General features: G+C 37.2%; 1 protein-coding gene across 1 annotated transcript in view; it reads right to left on the bottom strand.

The window, feature by feature from the left end:
• itga8 (integrin, alpha 8) overlaps window positions 1-23,264 on the bottom strand; it is a 250,776-nt gene that overhangs the window by 73,814 nt on the left and 153,698 nt on the right. The window contains exons 22-23 of the mRNA XM_028817120.2: window positions 12,084-12,163; window positions 446-526 (exon numbers count right to left, since the gene is read on the bottom strand). Coding sequence (XP_028672953.2) covers window positions 446-526; window positions 12,084-12,163 — 161 coding nt within the window. The remainder of the gene's footprint in view (window positions 1-445; window positions 527-12,083; window positions 12,164-23,264) is intronic.

Genomic DNA, 23,264 nt, shown 5'->3' with positions numbered 1-23,264 from the left:
TGCACTGAACAAGTGATACATGAGTTTTCATTGGACAATTTTACATGAAAGCCCTTTTAAGTTATAGCAATGGCAGTCTGACAACTACAGAGAAGGTGAGGAAACAACAGCCACGAGAAAGAAAGAGGAGGAGCGAGGAGCGAGAACTTACTTAAACCCATCTGCTCATAGGTACAGCTTACTCAAATGCATCCATTTGCCCAACTGGTACAATAAATGAACAGCTTTACACCACCTTACAGTCATACAGTCACATGGACTGTGTCCTGCACATATGTAGTACATTATATATACATATACATACAGTACTTTGGTTTCACTTTCTCAGGTATTTGCAGGAACGGCATCAAGCTAAAAAATAACTGATTACATGAAATATATTGACAAACACTAAAGTCTGTCAGATATAAATGAAAGAAAATTACAAAATAAGAGTACTGCTTACCCCCGTATCTCGACCTGGGCCAGAGCTGTAATATTAATCCTCAGTGTAACCAAGTTGCTATTGGCATTGTCCTTGTTAGAGCTGCAAAGATTAAAAAAATGATTAGGTTATTGATTTTATCGTAAGGCTGAAGAAATCACATACAGTTAATACTAAGATCCACAGTGGAAAGTGACTTCTAAGCCTTGGTACTAAGTATGGCTTTACTTGTCCTATGTCCCTAATTTTCAACATACAGTACATCCTGTTCTTTTTCTTTCAGTCTGTAATATCATTCTAGTTGTTTCCTTTTACATAAATAAACAGCATCTTGTCCAAATTATATAGCAATTTTAAACCCTTTCCTCTAAGCCAGGTGATCATCTTGAATAAGGGAATCAGCGATAAGACTAGAAATGAGAAGACAGCACACTCAGCAAAGGCAGTGGAAGTGAAGACAGGAAAACAGAACACAAAGTACGGTTTGTTATTTTGTTTACAAAAACCACAAGCCATTCTGAAGTTTTACCCTTCTGAACTATTCCATTCATTTACATTTGTTTCACCCAGCAAAGCTGGTGCCGTGCAATGATGAAAGAAACTCAAATTACAGTTTTCACCAATTAAAAAATGCCTCCAACGGCGTTCCTTCTAACTCAGCCCGCTACACAGAGAAGACAGTTATCTGCTGATGATTTGTGGGCCTAGGAACGGAGACAGCATTTGAATATCAAAGGTACTGTCACAATGTGATATGTTGTGTACCAATATGACTTTCCTTGCCACCACTACACAAACACAAATTTAAAATAAAATCAGAAATAGTAAGCAACCCCCAATGCAATCCGTACGCTTAGAAAATGGATGGAATATTAGTAAGGATTAGATCACAGGGTTCACTTGTCATCTGTTTAAAATGACAGAAGCCTCGGCATGCTCTACGCAGATTATAAGTACTATCAGTAGGTGGAGGTCACAGCATCCTTTAATAAAGACTTTAAAACAGGTTGGAAAACCAGACCACCCAAGATAGACTTGTAGCCAGAAACTATCAAATTTTCAAATTCCTGGCCAAAAAAAGAGGCACTTCAAATAGCACACCTCATCTTTAGATACTGCACAGCTTGCCAGCAACTGCTTTACTTACATGTTTATTGGTAGAATTACAAACAGCTTGAGAAAGAGTGCCGTTGCTTCAGATTAAGAACATTTTGCTAATGGTGTAATGGAAAGGCTGTAACACACCAAAGGAGTCCAGTAATCCCATTTCATCTCCAGCACTTTAACTGGTAATGAAGAGGTAACATTTAGGTGAGTTACGGCTCATGCAGCCTTCACATGTTTAACTGCTCTGACACAGATGTTTCTTAAAGCACCCCTACTTGTTAAAATTCCCAGAGTCACAATTAGTGCTCAACAAAAGGGGACTACAAATATAAGTTCCTTCTCCACTCATAGGAAACAACGTGGAATCACAGAAAGTCAAAACTTTGCCACCCTAAGATGTTCAACTTTTTCAAACTTTCACACTCTCACTTGTGCCTTAATCTCCAGGAATATGACACTTTTGATAATTCAGACTTATGAAATGCTAGTTAAAAGTCTATTTACTATGTTACAGACAGGTGTGATTGATTCCTCTTCTTTTCTTTTAAAATCACACAAACCTAACTGCTGGGCCTGCTTTATTTTAAGAATCCAGATGGTCTCTCAAGGCCGTCCAAAGTCATTGTGTAGCCTTCCACCTGGATTTTGTCTACCGTAGCAAAGTTTAAGGAAGACAGTCCTGAGACATATGGTTAACATTACCAACCTGGCTCACTTTCTAATGAGACTCTAAGTGGTAACCTGAATCAATTCCAATTGCCATTTGCTGGAGATGACCAGGCTGTCATGAGGTCAGAATATGTTTATGTGATTAACACCACTCCAATTAACAACATATATCAAATCATTTCTGAATTTCATAAACAATAATTTCATAAGACAATGGTAAAGTGGTTAAGTCCCATTACACTCCATGTTATTACATTCCATGTCTTCTGTATATAAAGGAGCTAATAGCTGTGTTCTCCGTTTAGAATAGTCAGCACTTTCATTTCAATACAAAGATGAATTTTAACAAAATATTGTTCTGTGCTTGGGCAATTTAGTGCAGCCGCTCAGGTCAGCAGTATATGTCTGTAGTGGAGTGTGGACATGACAGCATGAGATTAAACCAGTGGTTTGCACTAAAACTTTAGAACTGAATTATATTGCAATATAATGTTGAATAAGGACAAATATAATACAGTGACTACTCAGGAATAAAAGAGAATACAAGAGCACCATTCATTTAGAAGCCCTGAAAGAAGTGTGCCGGGTGCCTCAACAGACTGTACAGCCTTTTTTCTTCTTGTAGCATCCGTTTCCGCACAGCCATTCACATTCGTTTCCATATTGGTGTCAGTTTGAATAAGATGCTTTTAATTTGCAGCTGGAGCTTTTATGAGCTTCAACATGCAAAAAAAAAAGGATGCCTGTCTTATATTTTTTAAAGAAATGTTGTTTACAGCAGAAATCCCCAAAGCCCAGCCCTGCTCATTTACAAAGCCAGGAGCAACCTTGGACAGGATGACAGATTACAAGGCACACTGAAGTACAAACCAAAACTAGTGTTGTGTTCTTGCCACTTACTGAAAGACAACACTAGAGCTGCAGATCAAATACCCAGTAGAGACCACTTTCATCTTTCCTAATTCAAAATAATATTCTGCCCATCTTAGTAATTATGATATTGTATCAACATTTGCATGAGTACAGAGAAGAGTTCTGTAGCAGTTTTGATCTTTTTGTCTTTGTTCAAGAGGGCACTTGTAGACATGACAAGGCATCAAGAAATACTGAAAAACAACTCAAAAGATGGTCTAACAAAGATGACTATTGTACTTGGAAGAAATGAATATATTTTTGTCAAACCTTCAAGAGCATCAACACCAGTCATAAAAACTGTTTAGACTGGGAATCACAACAAATAAAATAATGTAAGCATACAAGCACAGAAAATGATTGACTATGGGATGTGAGTGAAACAGATCCCTCAGAAGATCAGATACAAAAACTCTTATATGAAACCAACAGCATGCAGGTTGCTGTCTCAGGTTTTTGTTATGACAGTTACGAAAATATGAAGTGGCCTAAAACGTGAAAGATTCTGAAAGATCTTGCTGCTTGTCCTTTTCTCGAACTGACCTCCCCAGGTCTAGTACTAACACACATTCTTTCAGAAAGAACACAAAAGATTTCCTTCTTGAAAACACAAAGTAAAATGGAAAAGGAAAAGTAAACTTCTCTGAGGTCTACAATCTGTTTTTTAAGCCAGAGAGCTTGATTGTAAGTATTGCCTGAAAAGAACTGCAAAGAGTCGTTCACCAAATTTTTACAATACAAGCATAGCCAAAACACAACTGAAGGAAACAGCAAAGAGCCTGAACCAGAATACCAAAAAGGAGACTTTCTAAGAGCATCTGCTTACTGGCTGAATCCGTATCCTCGGACAAAGGAGCCCACACCAGTGCCCTACTGTTTAAGTATCAGGAAGGTGGACCCTAGAGACAGGCACCATACCAATCATTATCTGCACATAACAGCTTTCAAAACAGTTACATTTTAAACAAAAATTAAAAACTTCCTAAAACAAACAAATAAAATGTAATGTAGACTTTCAAAATATAACATTTTTAAAAGCTAAAAAAAATAATTTGACACAAAAAAATGTTTTAAATTGTCAAAATGGGTTTCCTAATTCTTAGCAATTCTGGATATAAAAAATAATCTTTACCATTTTGCTAGTAAGGGAAAATAATTTGAGGCTTTCAGGATTCTGACTTCAAATCATTTTGAGTAGGGATTTTGGGTAACATTATGCGCTCTTGATGATCAGGTTTTAGGAATTTACCAATGTTTCTATTTCCCATATTGGAGCAGAGACTCTTGTTCTGCTTCCTTTCTCTACCTTGGCGATTGCTTGCTTCTAAAACAAAACCAAGTGTTTTTCTGTTTTGTTAATTTTTAAGTGTTTTTTTTCACTATCTAATGTGAGGTATGTGTTTGTGTTTGTATTGCAAAGCAATTAGTCTAGGCTACAAGATAAAAGAACTTATTTATCAGTGATTGTCTGCCCCTGTGCATAATTCAAACTGAGGATGGCGGAGCTGTGAAAAAGCAGCAATAACCACTGCATCACAGTGCCACCCTGATATAAACATTGTACATACTGTATAAACATTGGTTATTTGAAAGTAAAATAATTAATTACAACTAGTGCTGGGCAGCGATTAAAATTTTAATCACGATTGATCGCACGATTGTCTGTGATTAATCAAAGACAATCACAACAATCACATTGTTATGTGCAAAATTCAATAATGAACTTAAAAATAGTGTATTTGGGTTGCAAACACTTTAAACAAGTAAGGTGCTTTTTAACAGCAGTATTCCCTTTACATAGTAGCAGTTAAAATATTTCTTGTAATTCTGAACTTAAACATTAATGTAATCAAATCAAATATAAAACCAAAGCTATTTGCCACTGCCAGGGCATTAACAAGTTTGTTATAGAAAACCAAGTTACCCTCAGAGTCCAGAGCCACAATCACAACTTTATAACAGGCACCTTCCGAGCAACAGCAAGTTAACATTTCTAAATCTGTTTTCTTTTTTATCTGAACAGATACCAGCAGAAACATTTTCTTTCATCAGGGAGCAGCATAAGCCAACTATGTTCAGTAGCAACTCTTTGAGGGCTAATATTTTTTCCAAAAAACTCAGTTTTCTGAAAAACACACAAAGCAATGGTTTCACACATAAATCAACATAAAACGTCTGTTTGCATGGTGGGCTGGCTGCCTGGCTGTCTTTGTGAGACAAGTGCTTAGGGGTGGCAGTTGCCATGAGACGCAATATGGTTTGTACATTCTGTCATCGTAAGTGTCTGGCCTCCCACGTGAATGTTGCCATAGGTGCATCAGCTACACAAACGCATTCAGCACCATGATCAGGTGGGGACCGATCAGCTAATGCCAGGACCTCAATTTCGTTTTCGATCTAAATCTCCAGATCACTTGCATCAAAATCGGACTCTGATTCAGCGATAATATGGAAAAAGCCATCCACAGATTTTTTTGCTTTGAGCATTCACTGTGGTTTCTCTCCACATGCCATTTTAGAAGCTGTTTGCTCTTCGCTACTCAAGCACGTACAGGGAATCGAGGTCAAATCAACAAAGCTAACTTTCCTTCTAGCAAAAGCATATCGAAAAGCGCTGTAACAAGAAGATCACTGATCTCTATTGATCACTATCGAGACTGAGGCTTTCAAAATCATAAAAATAATAACAAAAACTGCACTAACGCATGATAAAATAATTGGCGTTAATTAATTAATGCATTAACGCGATAATAATGCATTAACTTGCCCAGCCCTAATTACAACAAATTATTGTGATGTGTTGCCCAAGTTGTCAAGTGGTCGCTAATAAGGAAAGAGTGGAACAGAACAGTCACAAGGTCAAGCATGGCACTCAGAGAGAGAGACAGAGAAGAAAACCGACATGTTCACTCTTATCACAATGGATTATAAACCCACAAGGGCAACAGAGCAGAAGGAAGTGAGTTGTGATTGGAGATGAAATATGAAATATGTGATGGTTCTTTTTGGATGATACAGAACTGGTAATTCAAATGAAGAGATAGCTAGCACACTATGTATAAAGAAAGAGAAAGCACAAGAGAAGCCGTAGAGTCTTGACATAAGGGCAGAGTACCTCGCAATAACTAATGTCAGGGAAATTGCTGTGATGCAGCACTTTTACAGCCGAGGCCTGGGCTGTCTTGTTCTATTACTATATATTTACATTGCATACACAGAAGAAACATTATTTTTTAATGAATTCATATGCAAGATGTAATTCCATCTATTCAACAAATAATCCTGAAAACGTTCCTCAGTGAGATAGAATACAAAAAAAAAAACTTTGATTAACTGCAAAACAACAACCTCACTAATACTGACACATACACAAAATGTATGGAGTTGACGTCCCCGCTGTCTGGGAGCATCCAGAGGTTGGGGGTACTGATTCCAATACCCTTGCTGACTGCTGCCCGACACTTCTCTGCCCAGGGAGCAGGGACTTTGCCCTCTGAAGGGTGGGACAGCATGTACAGTAGCAGCCACATGTCTGTCTTTAGAGGGACGAAGAGGCCTGGGTCCCTGTGAACTCCCCAGCCACGCTGGTGCAGTTGAAGGCATTTGATCAGAAAGGCGACCTTCGGACAGGCATTGTCCCAGGAGGGACCCTTGGCCACAAGGTGCATTCAAAGTGTTGATGACCAATGTGTCCTGCAATTCACATTAGTTCTCACAGCTGGCTGCATCCTTCAGGAACCAAATGAACTCTGTCTGCATAGCCTGTGATATTAAAACTTGCCCAATAATCTTTTGTGCCTAAAACACAAAAGAAGGTAGCACCGAAACCTCAACTGATCATAACAGTAAAGATTACTAGTTTTTTTTTGTGAAGTACAATATGCTAATATTTTTTTTGCAATGAAACTATAAACATATGCTACATTTACATTTAACACATAAGCAAATGCAAATCAACCAGATGCAAACATTTTTATTTTTCTGGCTTGCACTACACTGCAAAACAAATTGAGAGATGACTGATGAAAAAAAGAACCTGCAGTGAGCCAAGAGCTTCCATATGCAAATAACAGAAAGTGGAAAAGATGCATTCGAACATCGGAGTGCAACACACATACATTTCAGCTGCCTGATGTAGAAATCAAAACATCCTGAGATATGTATGTCTCTTTACAACAACAGTAACAATGTATTTCTTGTATAGCCCAAAATCACACAAGGAATTCCTCAATGAGCTGTAACAGGCTGTTTTTAAAAGCCCCCCAGCCTTGACTCCCTAAGTTAACATCTTTCTTGACCAAAATCTTTAAATGCTTATCAGACAGCCTCGGTGTCACAGTCCCTCCTAATCCATTAACAGCTGAGTTTGATGGACTCCCAGATGGGCTTAAAGTGGAGAAGGACAAACAAACTGTGATTTCCTTTACTACACTGCTGGCACGTAGACTTATCTTGTTTAACTGGAAGAATCCTAACTCTCCTCTTTCAAATCTGTGGGTAACTGATGTTTTATATTATTTGAAAATGGAAAAAATCTAATTCTCATGTAGAAGATCTATGCAAAACTTTTTTAAAACATGGCTGGATCTAATTAATAACATTTTAGAATAAGCATTTAAATTAAAGAAGCAGATTCTCTTCCCTTTTTAATGTTATTTTATTTATTTATTTATTTTTCCTACTATTAAAATTGTACTCTATTGGCCTAGCTCTCTTTCTCATGGGTGGGGGTTGATTTGACTTGAACTTAGTTCTGCAAAATTTGAGTTGCTTGTATGGAATGTTATTTGCTTTTAATAAATTCAATAAAATGCTAAAAAAAAGAGAAGACTCTTAAAAAAACGTATAGAAAAAAAATGGAAGAAATCTTGGGAAGGTCAATTAAGAGAGAGACCCCTTTCCTGATAGGTTGGGCATGCAATGGATGTCAAAAACTGGCGTAAACACAACACACAAAACAGAACACAAGTAATCCTCCTCACAGAGCGAGACGGCCAATCTATCATTGCCACCTCAGAAATACAATAAAGTAGTACAAACGACTTTGTTCTTGCACAGCTGTGGTCCTCACTAAGTGCGGATGCAGAGCGCCATGACAGCCTTCAAGGCAAAAATGCAAGAATAGATTATACCACTCACTAAATACAGAATGATCACATATGAGGATACAGATTTGTTCAAATAAACAAAAACAATGTAGAAACTAATTAACACAAATGAAAAACAACAATATTTGTCCATCAGTTCATTGTAGAACCACTGCCTGACTGAAGAAAAGGAGTCAGACAAGTCAGATGCAGTCAGAGTCCTGCAGACCTTGGTCAACCAGCCGGCCCCCCACCCCTACTGGCCATTCTAGAGCTGAGTCAGTGTTGGGCAAGATAATCTGATGAAAGGACCCTTCTACCCGATGATTCCGGTGCTCCTTTAATGACCAAGGTGTCAGCATGAAAACAAAGAAATATGCTGCTTATCATGAAGGTGTTTCAAAGTCTACTGTGACAAGTGTTAACATACAGTGGATTTATAAAGTGTCTATTGGAAAAACAAATCACACCTCAACTGAATAAACAAAAGTAATATTCTTCTTCTTCTTCTTCTTTCAGCTGCTCCCATTAGGGGTTGCCAGAGTGGATAATTTTCTTCCATATCTTTCTATCCTCTGCATCTTGTTCTGTTACACCCATCACGTGCACGTCTTCTCTCACCACATCCATAAATCTTTTCTTTTTCTCTTGCCTGGTAGCTCTACCCTTAGCATCCTTCTCCCAATATACCCAGCATCTCTCCTCTGCACATGTCCAAACCAACACAATCTCGCCTCTCTGATTTTGTCTCCCAATCGTCCAACTTGAGCTGACCCTCTAATGTTCTAATTTCTAATCCTATCCATCCTCGTCACACCCAGTGCAAATCGTACCATCTTTAACTCTGCTACCTCCAGCTCTCTCTCCTGCTTTCTGGTCAGTGCCACCGTCTCCAACCCATATAACATAGCTGGTCTCACTACCGTCCTGTAGACCTTCCTTTTCACTCTTGCTGATAACTGTCTGTCACAAATTACTCCTGACACTCTTCTCCACCCATTCCACCCTGCCTGCACTCTCTTCTTCACCTCTCTTCCACAATCCCCATTACTCTGTGTTGTTGACCCCAAGTATTTAAAAACACAAATACCATAGATTCCACAACATGCATTTCATTTACTGTCAAATTTAAAACATTAGTGTTCTTCTGTTTTGACAGGATTGTATTTTCAAGACTGTACATGAATGTGAAAATACTTAAACTAAACACAGAAAGAGCCCAAAGGTGTTGGTGTCAATTGAGATATTTGTATAAAAGTTGGAAAGCAAACTACTTCATTTCACCCATGCAGCAGAAATACAGTATGCACAAAGTGATGGCTATCGGTAAAAAGAACATGAGGACATACTGGAAATGATATATGGCACAAGTGGCAGAGCTTAGGAAGATGCTGCTATTACTATCAAGTGACAACAAAGGAAAAACCACCACCACAGATGACCACCTTACAAAAAAAAAAACATCAAAACATTTGGAGATTCACTGATCTCATTCACATTTTAAATTGTTCAGCTTATCACTGTTTCTTTGTGATTTACTTATATGGTTTCAGAAAGGCACCATAGTGCAACTGCTCAAGAAACCAAAGAATGTAACTACTCACGCAACACTTTTTTTTGTAATTACTCACGCAACACATTTTGCCTGAAGAAGGGGCCTGAGTTGCCTCGAAAGCTTGCATATTGTAATCTTTTTAGTTAGCCAATAAAAGGTGTCATTTTGCTTGGCTTTTGCCTTCTAGTAAGTTTTATTAAGCTTAAATGCTTCATTACAACATGAACAACACAATCCAACCAAAAGATTAGATCAGTATAACATTATGATAATAAAGAAAATCAAAATGCATTAAATTATTACCCACATGTAAAGCTCCACTACTACCATATTTGGAGAGCTAGATGAACAAATGGCCGAGATAAAACAATACCCTATATAGACTGAAACAATAAAGTAAAGCCAAATAGAGAAACTTGGCATAGAAAAACATTAACAAGTTGAATCCAAATAGGTATGTACTGTTCCTCACAAAAAAAATGACCTTTTGTAGTTTTAGATAACACAAAACTTTGCTTTCTAACTGATTGGACTCATCCAATTAAGCAATAAAAGCTGATGATCAAGCAATGCCTTGTAAGAAATTACAATAGATTAATGGATGAATAATCGTATCCTATCTGGGCCTACTAGTCCATTTAAGGATTAAGAATAACTGTAAATGGAAAACTATCTCACAGATAAGCAGGTGTTCTCCCGCAAAAATTCATGGCATATAACATTTCCAGTGTCAAGTAGAAGACAATCTATATGGAGCACAGATACAAGTTGTAATGGCACAGGGTGTTAGTGTGAGGCACATGCATGCAATTCCTTCTCAGACAAATAGGCATTAACAGTACAGATCTACACAAATGGGACTGTACTGTGCATACTTGTATTTGCGTCACTGTTCCAAAAAACTGAGTGGGACAGTTGAATATAAAAAAGCCATGACTAGCAGAATAATTAAAACCTTTGAAAATTTCCAGATACAGGAGAGTTTTACTAGAGTTATGAACAGCACGGAATCCATGATGCAAAAAGTGCACAGTATTTAGCTCTGGCATAGTGTCTTAAACAATGTGTTTCAGTAGCTGATGCGTCTATGTGCCCTGCTAAAGCTAACATATTAAAACAAATTTGCCTACTGCTTATTAGACTGATAATTGATCTCACAGGATATGACAGCACAAGTAAAACACTTGTTATTTAGAGACTGAAAGTAAGAATGGCCAGTGTTTACTCAAACTTTTCAGTCAATATAATGGTTGATTATTCAGCTACCTATAACATATATATTATATATAATATATATATATACATATGAGGTTTACTACTCACATATAATAAATTTAACTTGTTTTTTATAAAATGGATTATCTAGAACACATCTATTGACAGTTCCTTTGCAAACAGCAACACTTCTACTTGGTTCATTTTGGTTCATGTGGCTCTAATCTTGTTCCTGGTTTAGAAGATGGCTGAGCCAGCTTCTGTTATTTAATTATCCTCAACATCTTCTTTCACTGTGCACGAGACACATTGACCTTACGGCTTGTCAGTTGATTCTCCCCATATTGATCAATTTCCACTTTTCACAAAGTCCCAGCTTGTGACTAGTCTTTGTCACTGCCCACATCTGTCACCCACTCAGTGCCACATTTAAGTCAGTGTGAGTGGCTTTCTCTTGAATTAATTCGGCAATCCTGTTTTAAGTAGATATGGACAGCCTGCAGCAATACAATAAGACGAGAAAACTTTACAGCTAGATTTGTGTGGATCAGCAGGAGTACACCAGAACATGGTTGGGTGCACTAAGTGTGAAGATGGACTTAATAATCTTATGGAGTTCTTTATTTGCACACATAGCTAATCGATGTCTGACTGAATGCAACAGTGTTAAGAAATTGCTTTACTTTCTCAGTTTTCTCTAGTGGCTTTGATGTTTAACTCATTGCTTATTTGTATTCGGCCAGTTACTCTGTTGAGAATCTTGACTTTTGTCTTCTTAAATTCGTGTCTGCAGTGACTCCCGTTTGTAGTTTTTCATAGTCTGTCAAATCAAGGGCATGGCAGTCAACAATACCAATAGTGTGCTTAATGGTACTCCTGAGCACACAGCAAGCAGGATAATGAAGCTATTGACATTTTAGTACAGCATTTACAGAGATCACTGTAACAGTTCACATGTAATACAGCAGAATCAATTGACTGTTAGAAAAACCAGTAATCAAACATCCTTAACATTTTCGACTAGTGAATTCAACTCTCTCTCTGGCTTATCAGAGGCCAGCTTTCAATGTACAACCAAATACGTTAGAAGGTGGTCTCTGTGCTGCATGCCTACCTTTTGATCTGAAGGTCAAACTTTATGTTGGATCCCGCCTCTTCCAGACGCTGGACAGCAAAGCGTAGGCCTACAGAGATCTGCGAAACAAGAAGATCAAAGGATAAGCAATTGGCAGCTGCTGGCACCAAACACAGAACCCCTGCTGGAGAGGATTATGAGCATCTTCAATTAAATATGGTACCTCCACTTAAGAGCAGGCCTGACATGCTTAACGTACCTTGTTCGGTCCTAATCTCCATTTGCCCTTTCTAAGAGATTTTTTACGTCAATTTAAACACGGACCTCATAAACATCAAGGATTAATTTTGAAATAATTGCTTTGAATCAAAGTGCAACAAAAGAGACACTAGTGTTCTCTTACAGACTGCACATACTAAAATTATTACCCAAACCCTAAAGGCCCTTTTTTCATTTTTTTCCCACATTCAAAGCTGTTTAGACACACCACAGACCAAAAAGAGGAATTTATATGTGAGCCTATAACAATGAACATATGGGAGAGTTAATTATTAAACCACTGATAATGCATTTCAGGCACGTGTAATGAACACCAGTTCAAATGTCATCCTGATGTGATGGCATTTAGAAAACGGAAATAGAAGAGACCTACAAAGCCAGTTTATAACAAAATGTTATGACTAGTAAACATAATAAAAAAACTGAAAGACAGTTTTTTCCATTCATTACTTTTTTGGTGGCTTTTTCTGCAAACAATTAGCAGCAAATGAAATATAAACTTAGAATCTGTGTTTTTATGTTTAATTAGTTCACAATGTATCTGAAAGGTCTACAATACAGGGTATCTATTCACATTATGTGCAAATGGCAGACCAATGTCATTGTGGTGTAACTTAAAATATATTTAGAATAATTCACGGGTGATAAATAAATGTTGGTGCAATGAAAAATAAAGTATATTCCCCTAATGTATGGCTTAACGTATTTAGGTCTGTTTAGACTTTCAACTAATTCTTACCATTGGCTATAACACATATAAATATTATGTTGTTGATAATAAAATAGTCAACATTTAATACAATTGGCATGGAAAGTACATTCTTGATTCAGTAATTTTGCTAGCATCTCCTTTAATAAGAATAACTTGGATGAAGACTTTCCTGTAAGAGCTACCAGATTATCAAGGAGAAATTCTGGTCACAGAACCATTGCGAGTGTTCTGATGGTTTTCTTGCACCCACCAATCCCCTTAAACACCACCACAGGCTTTACATATACTGTACACACTTAATCGCAGAATTCAGAGCTTCTATCATTAAGCGATTCTATTGTAGATTCTTCATTGTGTGTTTGCCTAATCCTCTTGTTTCAGCTTAGCTTTTGAAAAGATGGTCTTCACATGGCCTTGAAGGTGGAATTCATGGTAAATTGACTATTGTCAAGCTTATACCTTTGCTAGTTTTACCCCACCAGAGTGCATGGTGGTTGGTATGAAGGTCTTCTTTGTCCTGAAATTTTACACTATAGCTTAACAATGTAATTTTTTCACTCATCTGTCCAAAAATTATGCGTTCCATACTACATTGTGTAGCCATGTTCTGCTTACAGAACAGGAATTTTCTTTTAGCTATTTGTTCAAGAACGAATATGTTATTCAATTTTCTTCCTTAATGTGGCCTTATGTGACAAGAACCCTAGCTGGAAAAAGAAAATCTGAGCATATCTTAACACTTTTAGCGTCATTACATTGGTCACCTGTGTCTTTTAGAATTGATTAGCGTATAAAGCCTTAAATAATCTTGCCCCTTCCTATATTATGGAATGCCTGTCCCCCTGCATTCCAAGTCGTAAATTAGATCTTCTAATAATGGTCTGCTAATTATTCTCCAGCTTAAATGTGTTTCTTTTTAATTTTATTTTTTCTGTCCACCCCTGGCCTCCTAACCCTTTCATCAGCCCCTCATTTAGAAACTTAAAAAATAAACATAATTCTCTATTTAAGAGCTTTATTTCTCTTAATTATACATTTGCTTTACGAAAGTGCACATTATTTTTTTATCTGTGCTATTTTTTATTTATTTTTTCTTATTTAATTTTAATTTGTTTTTATTTGCATGTAATTACTTCTTTGACATCTCATAAAGCACTTTGAGCTACATTTCTAGTATGAAAATGTGTTATAGAAATAAAAGTTGTTGTTATGACCCCTGCAGATCCTCAGATATACTTAACCTTCAAAGTTTAGCTGCATCATATGGTCCTGAAGAGCATGACATTGTGGACTGGTACTGATTGACATCACAACTGAATTTGCCCCAGTTCAGGTTATCTTTCTCTCTGGGCATTGACAACTTTTTGTAATTTTTGTAAACCTTCAAAGACTCTCTTTATCTCTAAGGCTTTCACAAAACTGATTTTCACAAATCTTATCGTGATGGACTGTCACAAGCTCAGATACTTAAGGATAAACTCACAAAGTTGTTGACTATGCATTTAGTATAGTATACCGTATATACTCGAGTATAAGCCGACCCGAATATAAGCCGAGGTACCTAATTTTACCTACAAAAACTGGAAAAACGTATTGACTCGAGTATAAGCCTAGGGTGGGAAATGCAGCAGATACTGGAAAGTTTCAATAATCAAAATAAATACCAATAAAATTACCATACATTAATTGAGGCATCAGTAGGTTAAATGTTTCTGAGTATTTATTTAAAAGAAAAACAGTAAACTAGCTCTGTAAGTGGAGAAGAGGGTCAACAAAAACAATATGGTATCTCTTTCGCTCACTCTCTCTCTCTCTCGCTTGCTGCACAGGGAGAGACTAAACACGTGTGGGTTTGCGGGGGCAGCGGGACCTGACTCGAATATAAGCCAAGGGTGACGTTTTTCAGCACATTTTGGCTGCTGAAAAACTTGGCTTATATTCAAGTATATACGGTAAGTATCACTTCTTGGTGGTTAGCTATTTGTCCATGTTGTATTGTACAGTATTCTAATTACAGTTTCAGTTAGGATACAAGACTTATGTTTGCACTTTCTTTATCATACAAAGTGGTGTGGAGTTTATTCTTTTTTAGTGTTAGTTTAAGCTTATGAGTAACTGCTTATAGAAAGGCCTAACAGTTATACCAAGAAAAAAAGTAGCAATAGAACAAATGCAGCAATGTGTTGTTTTCATTTTAAAGTTTCTGAGTTTATTTTTAAGTGAAAAGTTTTTTTTTTCAATGCAATGCAATGTTTACCTTCAATACTTAACCTCAAACAAACTGATTTTGTGTCCTTAAGGACAGTCGTGGGACTTATTGCACTAAGTTTATAATTAGTGGGTTATTATAATTTTGAATGTACATGCAAATTGATTCAACATTTTCTCATTTCCAAAAATCTGAAATGTACTCCGCAGAGGGTTTGTACATTTTGCTGGACTGTTCAATGAATGGTGTTCACAGAACTGTATTCTGCTTGTTTTGTAAAGATAACCAGTTTGGGTGAACAAGCACAGTTGGCAGAAGTCACGTACGGCTGTTAAAAAAAGAATTCCTACAGTGTAGAGGAATTAGAGGAAAAAGCAAAAAAACAAGCAAGCTCAGAATGACATCACACACAATTTAAAGCAATGACACACGCATTTTCTAAGTTTCAGACTGTGGGACAATCGACAGAAGCAGTGCTGAAAAAGAAAAACGAGAAGTCTACATAAGAATGGATTTTGTTTGAAGTCAGGAACTGGCCTCTGATTAGGAGACTGATTGCAATTAGTGCTTGTCTAATGCATTTATAGAGTGCCACGCATCACTGAGGAATGCCCTGTTCAAAAATTTGAGGGGGAAGCTGTAACTCTGCAATTAGCCAGCTAATTGTACAAGCCGGCAGAGTACCTGTAGGGCTCAAGGACCTGGGCTTAAAGAGGCAAGAATGAACCATATGTCCATTTTTAGACCTATTTTATCCATTTCAGGGTGAGGGGTTGCGTGCAGATGATGAAGCCTACCCAGACAGAACTGGACACAAGGCAGGAACCAGCCATGGAAGGGGCCAAGAGTGAAGGCCTAAATTCTGAGCTAGTTTACTCATTTTGTAGCCTGTGTGTTCTCCAAATACAACATTACGAAGGTTAAGCACTGGATACTACATGGTGTTTTTAAAACACAAACTGAAAGATTGACTCTGGTCATTCAATGAAGAGGAATATGAACAGTTTGAAATGTGCGTGATGACTGCTAGGACATGAAAATGTAAGTTTTTGTTCCACAAAGTTTTCTTGTTGTCAAAATATGGTTACAAACCATTACTACTGGGAAATTCTAATTGATTTATTTTTCACTTATGGAAAACTCCTTGGCTACTAAGTACAAGGTCCATCTATCAATTTCTTTATATGCTTATTACAATTTTGAGTTGCATGAAGATGGAGTCTGTCCTTGTAGCCCTGAGCCTAAGGCAAGACCAAACCTTGAATAAGGATGATAGTCGATCACAGAGAACATTCACTCAAACTTAGTAACTTTACAATTGCCAATCAACCCATCATGCACATACAGTACATGCAAGGAAGCAGGAGTGGCAGAGTGCTTCACAACGACAGTGTTTAGGCCAGGACCTGAGCTCAGGGCTCTCAGCTGATAGCCAGTAGATCTTACCTGTGTACTACCACACTACAAGGATCAGCAGCTAGTAATAACAGTCAGATGTTAGATAACATACAAACATCTTCCCAGTAAGAATCCTGATGCGTGTCACAGAGCACGTCATGTCAGTAGGCAAGGCTTCATAAAACTCTTAGTCTCCCACCCAATAAAGTACAACTTTCTTAGCTCTGCTTGAAAAATGTCTGCAATAGAATCACAGTTTATGTATGTCAGTAAAATAAAAGACACCGTGAATGACTGTGGAATATTTATTTAAATTAAAAAAGCTGAAAGTTGAAAAAAACAGCAGGAATAGCAATAAGAATCTTAATCAGTCATCAAGTTGTGCAGACAAGTAGTTAAGACTCCATTTGATTTTTTTCACAGGTTTCAGGTACTGAGAACATAAGGGGGGAACAAGAGGTACAACAGATAAGCTGATTTGTGTTTTCTATCAGATGAAATGGAGTTACAGTATGTATATTAATACATTCCTATTCATCAAGGAGGCGGTGAGTGGCGACATGTTACTAATTGGTTTGACATGCAAGTAGGAATTTCACTTTACGCTGTACATATGACAATGCTACTACTACTACTACTATGTTTTAGTGACTAAAAAATAAGACCAGCTATAAAAGAGTGTGTGTGCCTATGGATGTATTCTGCAATGGACTGGCACCCCATTCAGCTGTCCATCCATCCATCCATTGTCCAACCCGCTGAATCCGAACACAGGGTCACGGGGGTCTGCTGGAGCCAATCCCAGCCAACACAGGGCACAAGGCAGGAACCAATCCTGGGCAGGGTGCCAACCCACCACAGATTCAGCTGTCCCTTCTGCCTTATTTAAAATACCATCAGAAAAAGTGCAGGTCCAGTCCTGTCTCAACAACTGATGGATGGATATCATTTTCTTCTTTTGTGTTATCTGTGTCCACATAATTTTATTTTTGCAAATTTGAAGTTTTCTACTACTATTTTTCACGGTGTTTTAAAAGAGACTGTCTGACAGTTTGGGGGATTTTAATATAAGCATGGAGTTGTTGAATGTCAACTCTTGCTTGGTTAAAAGTTGCATAATGTTTAATTGCCCCTTTCTCTGTTACTCTGTTTCCCGCTTCTACATCATCATACATATGTGCATATGCACAAAAAGAAGCCTGAAATGTGCATATGCACCTTTCCATGCAAATGTTGGGATTTTAAATGAAAAAAGGAAAAAAATTTGATGGGAGAACATGCGTATATTTACGGCAACTCTGACCCATCCGTATACAACACTTCAGAGAATCTGGGTAATGATGGCACCCTTGATAAAGTAGGGAATTGCAGCCAAACCAGCTAAATGATGACTCATGTGCATAATAATTCAAACGCCAGACCCATTCTTAGAATATACGTTGGCATTATAGACATACAGTTTTGCACCTTAAAAGTGATGAATATGGTGTACAGACTATTTTAGTTCAGTTTTAAGAGGGTCAATAATGTGTATCTGCATAATGAATTTTTTTTGGATTTTCTTCAATTTCTATACCCTACCTGTTGTCAATTCTCAGGGGACTGGTTAACAGGTCAGCAATATGTCAGCTAAGTTTTACTTCATCACACTCACTGTGCCAGATGCCATTGACAGATCGACAAGGTGTTACATTGACTTTTCTTTAGGTGAAGGTGGACATACATAAAACACAACAGGTTTTGCCAACATAAAAAGGCAATTCGTAACTGTGCCTATTTTTCCCAACGTAATCAGAGCACATCATACTGCAAAAACAGCACCTAGCAAGATTGTAATATTCGATCATTTTCCTCAATAAATAAATGACCAAGTATAATATTTTGAAGTTCTGCAGCAGTGAGATTGCATATGTATGATGATGATTAGCATAGTTCATGGAAGGTTGTTTCAGGGTGGCAACAGGGCAGAGTCACAGGTGCATTCCCATGCACAATTTAAAAAGATGAGTGTGATTTATTAAGGTAAATTGCGTAGGTTTTATAAATTAGGTTTTTTTGACATATGTATTATCCTGTTTTTTGGTATAAGCATATTTTCAAGCTGAAATCCACAAAAAAAATGCATAAATGAGACCCAAAGACAGACAACACAGAAAGGTGCAGCTACTTGGGTATCAGACCCACTAGAGTACTTATTGGTAAATAATGTCCAGAACACCTGGAAAAATGAAATGAAAATCATGATAAGGACGATGAAAAAACATAAAGTATTTACATGTAACATACATAAATACTTACTAATGAACATTTAGAAATCCAGCTCTGTTTTTTTTTTTTGTAAACAGAGGGACTGGGAAATAACAGCTTGTTTATTTATACAATTAAAAGTTAAATGGATGGGATGAAAACCTGCAGCCACAGCGGTCCTCCGGGACTCAACTTGGGAAACTCTTAGTTACTGCATATGACTTTTTAACATTTTTTTTCTATATTGCTAACTGGTTTCACAGGTTCACACTTATCACCTAATGTCAACTCAACAGAAACTTTGTAATTCCTATCCCTGAAGTACAGAAATAAGTAGATTAGCCTAATAAGATAAAGGAGTGCTTCTTTAGCTTAGAAGGCTACTATGTACTCCATCATTATACCTCTCACATAAAAAGTGTTCCTCTTAATTCTGTTACATGACAAATGCAGTTCATGATGTTTATTAATAACTGGAAAGTCCCTGTGTTCTTGTTAGTAAATGATTATTGCCTTAGATAAATTTTTTTCTGTTCTTGGGATTAATCTCTCAGGAACCACCTCCCAAGAATCACACAATTCGTATCACTAAGAGCTGCATATAAATTCTAACACAGCACCATTAGTAGTTTGTCTGAGATTAGGACTTTGAACTGAACAATTGTTGATTATAATGTTTTAAGTTCTAATTTTCTATTAACAACTCATAACTTTCCACATTTTGATTCAATTTCGGTCTTAGCATTTTGACCCTGTTTTGACTCCGGTTGAACTTCTGTGCTGTTCTTAATGACTTCTGGAAGTTGCTGTTCGACTACAGAAACAGTCAAGCCTACTGGTTTTTGATACCAATCCACAGTCTATGTAGAAATCTGGTTGTTTTAGTTTCTGTCCCAAAAACCACATGCATCTCCTGGTCTGTTGCTAGTAACCCTTGGCAGTTTGTCTCTCTCAGTTTGCCAGTAGGCTATTGAAAGAGGGTGGCCAGAAATTAAAAGGCACTTGGGGAGCATTTGTGCTGCATTCTGACATAACAATGTGTAACTTCCAGAGGTCCCAGATGGAAAGTAAAAGTGAAGCAACCCCTTGAATATTCCTCAGAGAGAATGGACTGGACTTTAAGGTAATTTTCATGTTCTTGGTATGTAACTGTCCTTTGAAGTCTTTGAACATTTTAGGTGAAAAGAAGCTACAATGTTTGAATACAGTTATAGTTGGAATGAATTTCATATTTGTTGCCTGACAGCAACCATTTTATGGAAATCATTTTTAGTGGGACGATAATTGAAATAGTAAAACAACCCTTAAAAAGGAGCTTGAGAAGGAGTGTATAGGGTTCATTAAAGTACAATCCCCCCAGTTATTATTGGCATGTATAATATATTTGTGTGTACAATGATTATTGAGTATAACTTCCATTTCTTTGGACTTCTGTCTTCCTCACCTGAAAATGCACATGTCCAGCATTATGCACTTAATGCACTACCAGGCACAGAGGAGAACACTGCCATTGCCTCAGAAAACCACTAAAGATCTTTAGCAGCATTTTAGCCCACCACCCTGCAGACTGCCTACCTGCCAGTGAGGTCAAAGATCAATGAAGCATGGCCAAATCTGACCTGGTGCGTAATGTAGGCTGTTGGTAATTTCATGCTGGCACTGCAGGATGCAAAAGCTCTAGTCACCAGATGTGGAAGGACTGTTCGCTTTATTGTTTCACATCTTAAATTTGTCATGGCTTTTTGCAAAGAAAATACCACAGAATTATGTATTTTTGGGGGGAAAGAAGAATGGTGGTACTTTGGCAAAACAAACAGCATTTTTCCAAAAGTCTTAAAAATAAAACACTGCTTGATTTCAGTTCCAAATGTGAGTAAGAAAATTGAGGAGGTTACAATATTGAAAGCCCTTATGGAGTATTTTAAAGTGCAAGTGGTCCATGTAATCATGCTTTTTTAATGTGCCTTAGACAGTTCTACCCTCAACCATAATTTCTGTTAATCCTTAAAATGTAGAAATCAAAGCAAATATCATGTTAAAGGCTTTTGGTGGTATTGTATTATCTCTTTGTTCAAACAATCGTAAAGCTATTTGTTCTTGGTTTGAGGCTATAGACTTTAATAGGTCTAGACTCTTGGAGGGTGGGGGGAGATTCTTGTATTTCTGCTCATGTAATTTCATTAAGTTGCAGCACATGTTCAGATTGGCCTAGACAGCAATATGTAGAATAGGTAAACCAGTTGTGCGCCGGCAGCAAATTCACAGACTCAAATGAATAGGAATGAGCAGTGGGCTCTCTGATGGGCACTGGGAATGAATAACACGAGAAACCTATAGAGAACACATGGCTCGAGCGTACAGTCTTCTGCTTCCTTGTAGCGTGATTGAACGGCTTTAGGATTCATCAGACAAGAATGACTGTAACTGGCATGTTAATCCCTACATGGTAATTTTATTAAAAAAAAAAGAAAAAATGACACTGACGCCAGTTTAAAATAGGAGACAGTGCTGTGGTAACATCAGCCGACACGCCGAAGGCACTTTCATTACTCCCATCTGTGCTTAACTCTTTCAACGCTAACATGGAAAATCTGGAAAGCGTTAAACTGGACTTCTTCAGTTGTCACATTCTTATTGCATCCAAATCCCATTAACAAAATAGTGCCACAGCACTTTAAACATAAGCACGATGTGTCACAGACACGTGGGCCTTTTTACTGATACTTTAACTTTACTCAGCTCTTATTGGCCTCTTTACTGTATTGGCTAACACTGGACAGGCCTGATCTGTATATACGTGCGCTGGTATGCCTTGGCACGGCTTTCTTCATTGTCTGCTTTTATAAGGGTAAAAAATAAAACATATCTGATCATATTGCAGGTGCAGACGTATGGGGCAACAGGTGGACTTTCGATTACAGCAGAAATGGTATTCATTTCGACAACAACAGGGCATTTAAATTTGCCTGAGCACTCCGGGAAAATCCAGATTCCCACTGTACACTTCACTCTAACATCATTCATCATTTACTGTATTTGTGCTATTCAAGTGGGGCAGTTTTGTTCAATGATTCAGATGTGACTTAAGTAATTTGCAGCAAAAAGGAACAAAATGTTTGTTTTTTTAGCCGTATTTTTATTTACTGTTTCTCAAAACTCCTTTTTTGATTTTATTAAGCTTAAATATCAAGTCTCAATAGGTATAAAGTAAATGATCAGTACAGATTTCCAAAACGTTAATATTGTGAGCCACAAAAAAATCATAATATTGTTTTTCTTTGATTACATCACACATATCCATTTTTATGGTGGTTATGTGGATGCAGTTGCCATTACTAGGATCTTGGTGCAATTCCACTGCTACTGCCATCTTACTAAAGAACTACTGTCATTACTTCCTCTCCTCTGAACTTTGTTAAAGGGAAGAATAGCTTGTGAGGAATAACATAAATTAAGGAAATATAAAGACACAATCACTCGTTTTTGGTAATAACTTTGTGGTTTCTGTGATTTTCAGCTTTCCCCTCAGGCAACAATTTTGTCTTGTCTCTTTAAAATTCTGCCACTTAAAATGAAAATAAAATTAATTTTAACAAGATTTTTTCCTTTATATGAATACATATTTTCAGTAATAACAGTGAGAAATGTCTCCATTATAAAAAAATGAAACCATTTACAAACTTCACAAAGACCTAGACATGACGTTTTGGTAAAAATCTCTGATATTTATGAGTGTTGCATTTTATGACTTATGGTATTGATCTGATCACTGATCTAAATACTCCCAATATGTACCGCATGCTCTGATCGCACTGGCAGACAATCATTGTGAGCGACATTCCTTTGAAGAGCTGGCCAGCAAAGTGAAAATCAGTTTGTGTTTTGGTTGTCCATGAAACTCAGAGTGGACAGGAGATGCATTTCAAAAGCATAATTCTTAAAAATCTTACAAACGGCAAAATAAAAATAAATCAAATCTCTTATAACTCAAAATGATATAACAAACAACATCAAAGAGAGATTAAATGGCTCAACTTACATGTTATAGAAGAACTAAAAGTCAAATGTTTTAAGGGGGCTGAATAGCAGAAGATTGGCATACAAGTTAAAGCATTTACTCTTTCTTCAGCTTTGGTTTTATGTCTCCAGTTAATACTTGCATTTCATACAGACCCAGTATGACCACAACATAATCACCACACTACTAAACTCTAACGATGGGACAGTGGGTACCAAAACATGCTGGTAGTTTTATGATTGCAGTTGCCTTTTCTCACACTGGAGCGCTTTGGACTTCTTCATTTTCCAGGACGTTGCTTCATTTTTTGAAAGACACTTTCCAATATTATAGACTTTCTCTGTGAATATGTTGCTT

This window comes from Erpetoichthys calabaricus, chromosome 13, assembly GCF_900747795.2.
Source record: "Erpetoichthys calabaricus chromosome 13, fErpCal1.3, whole genome shotgun sequence".
Classification (NCBI taxonomy): domain Eukaryota; kingdom Metazoa; phylum Chordata; class Cladistia; order Polypteriformes; family Polypteridae; genus Erpetoichthys; species Erpetoichthys calabaricus.
Note: the sequence above shows the minus strand (reverse complement) of the source record. Positions and strands in the feature narration are given on the sequence as shown.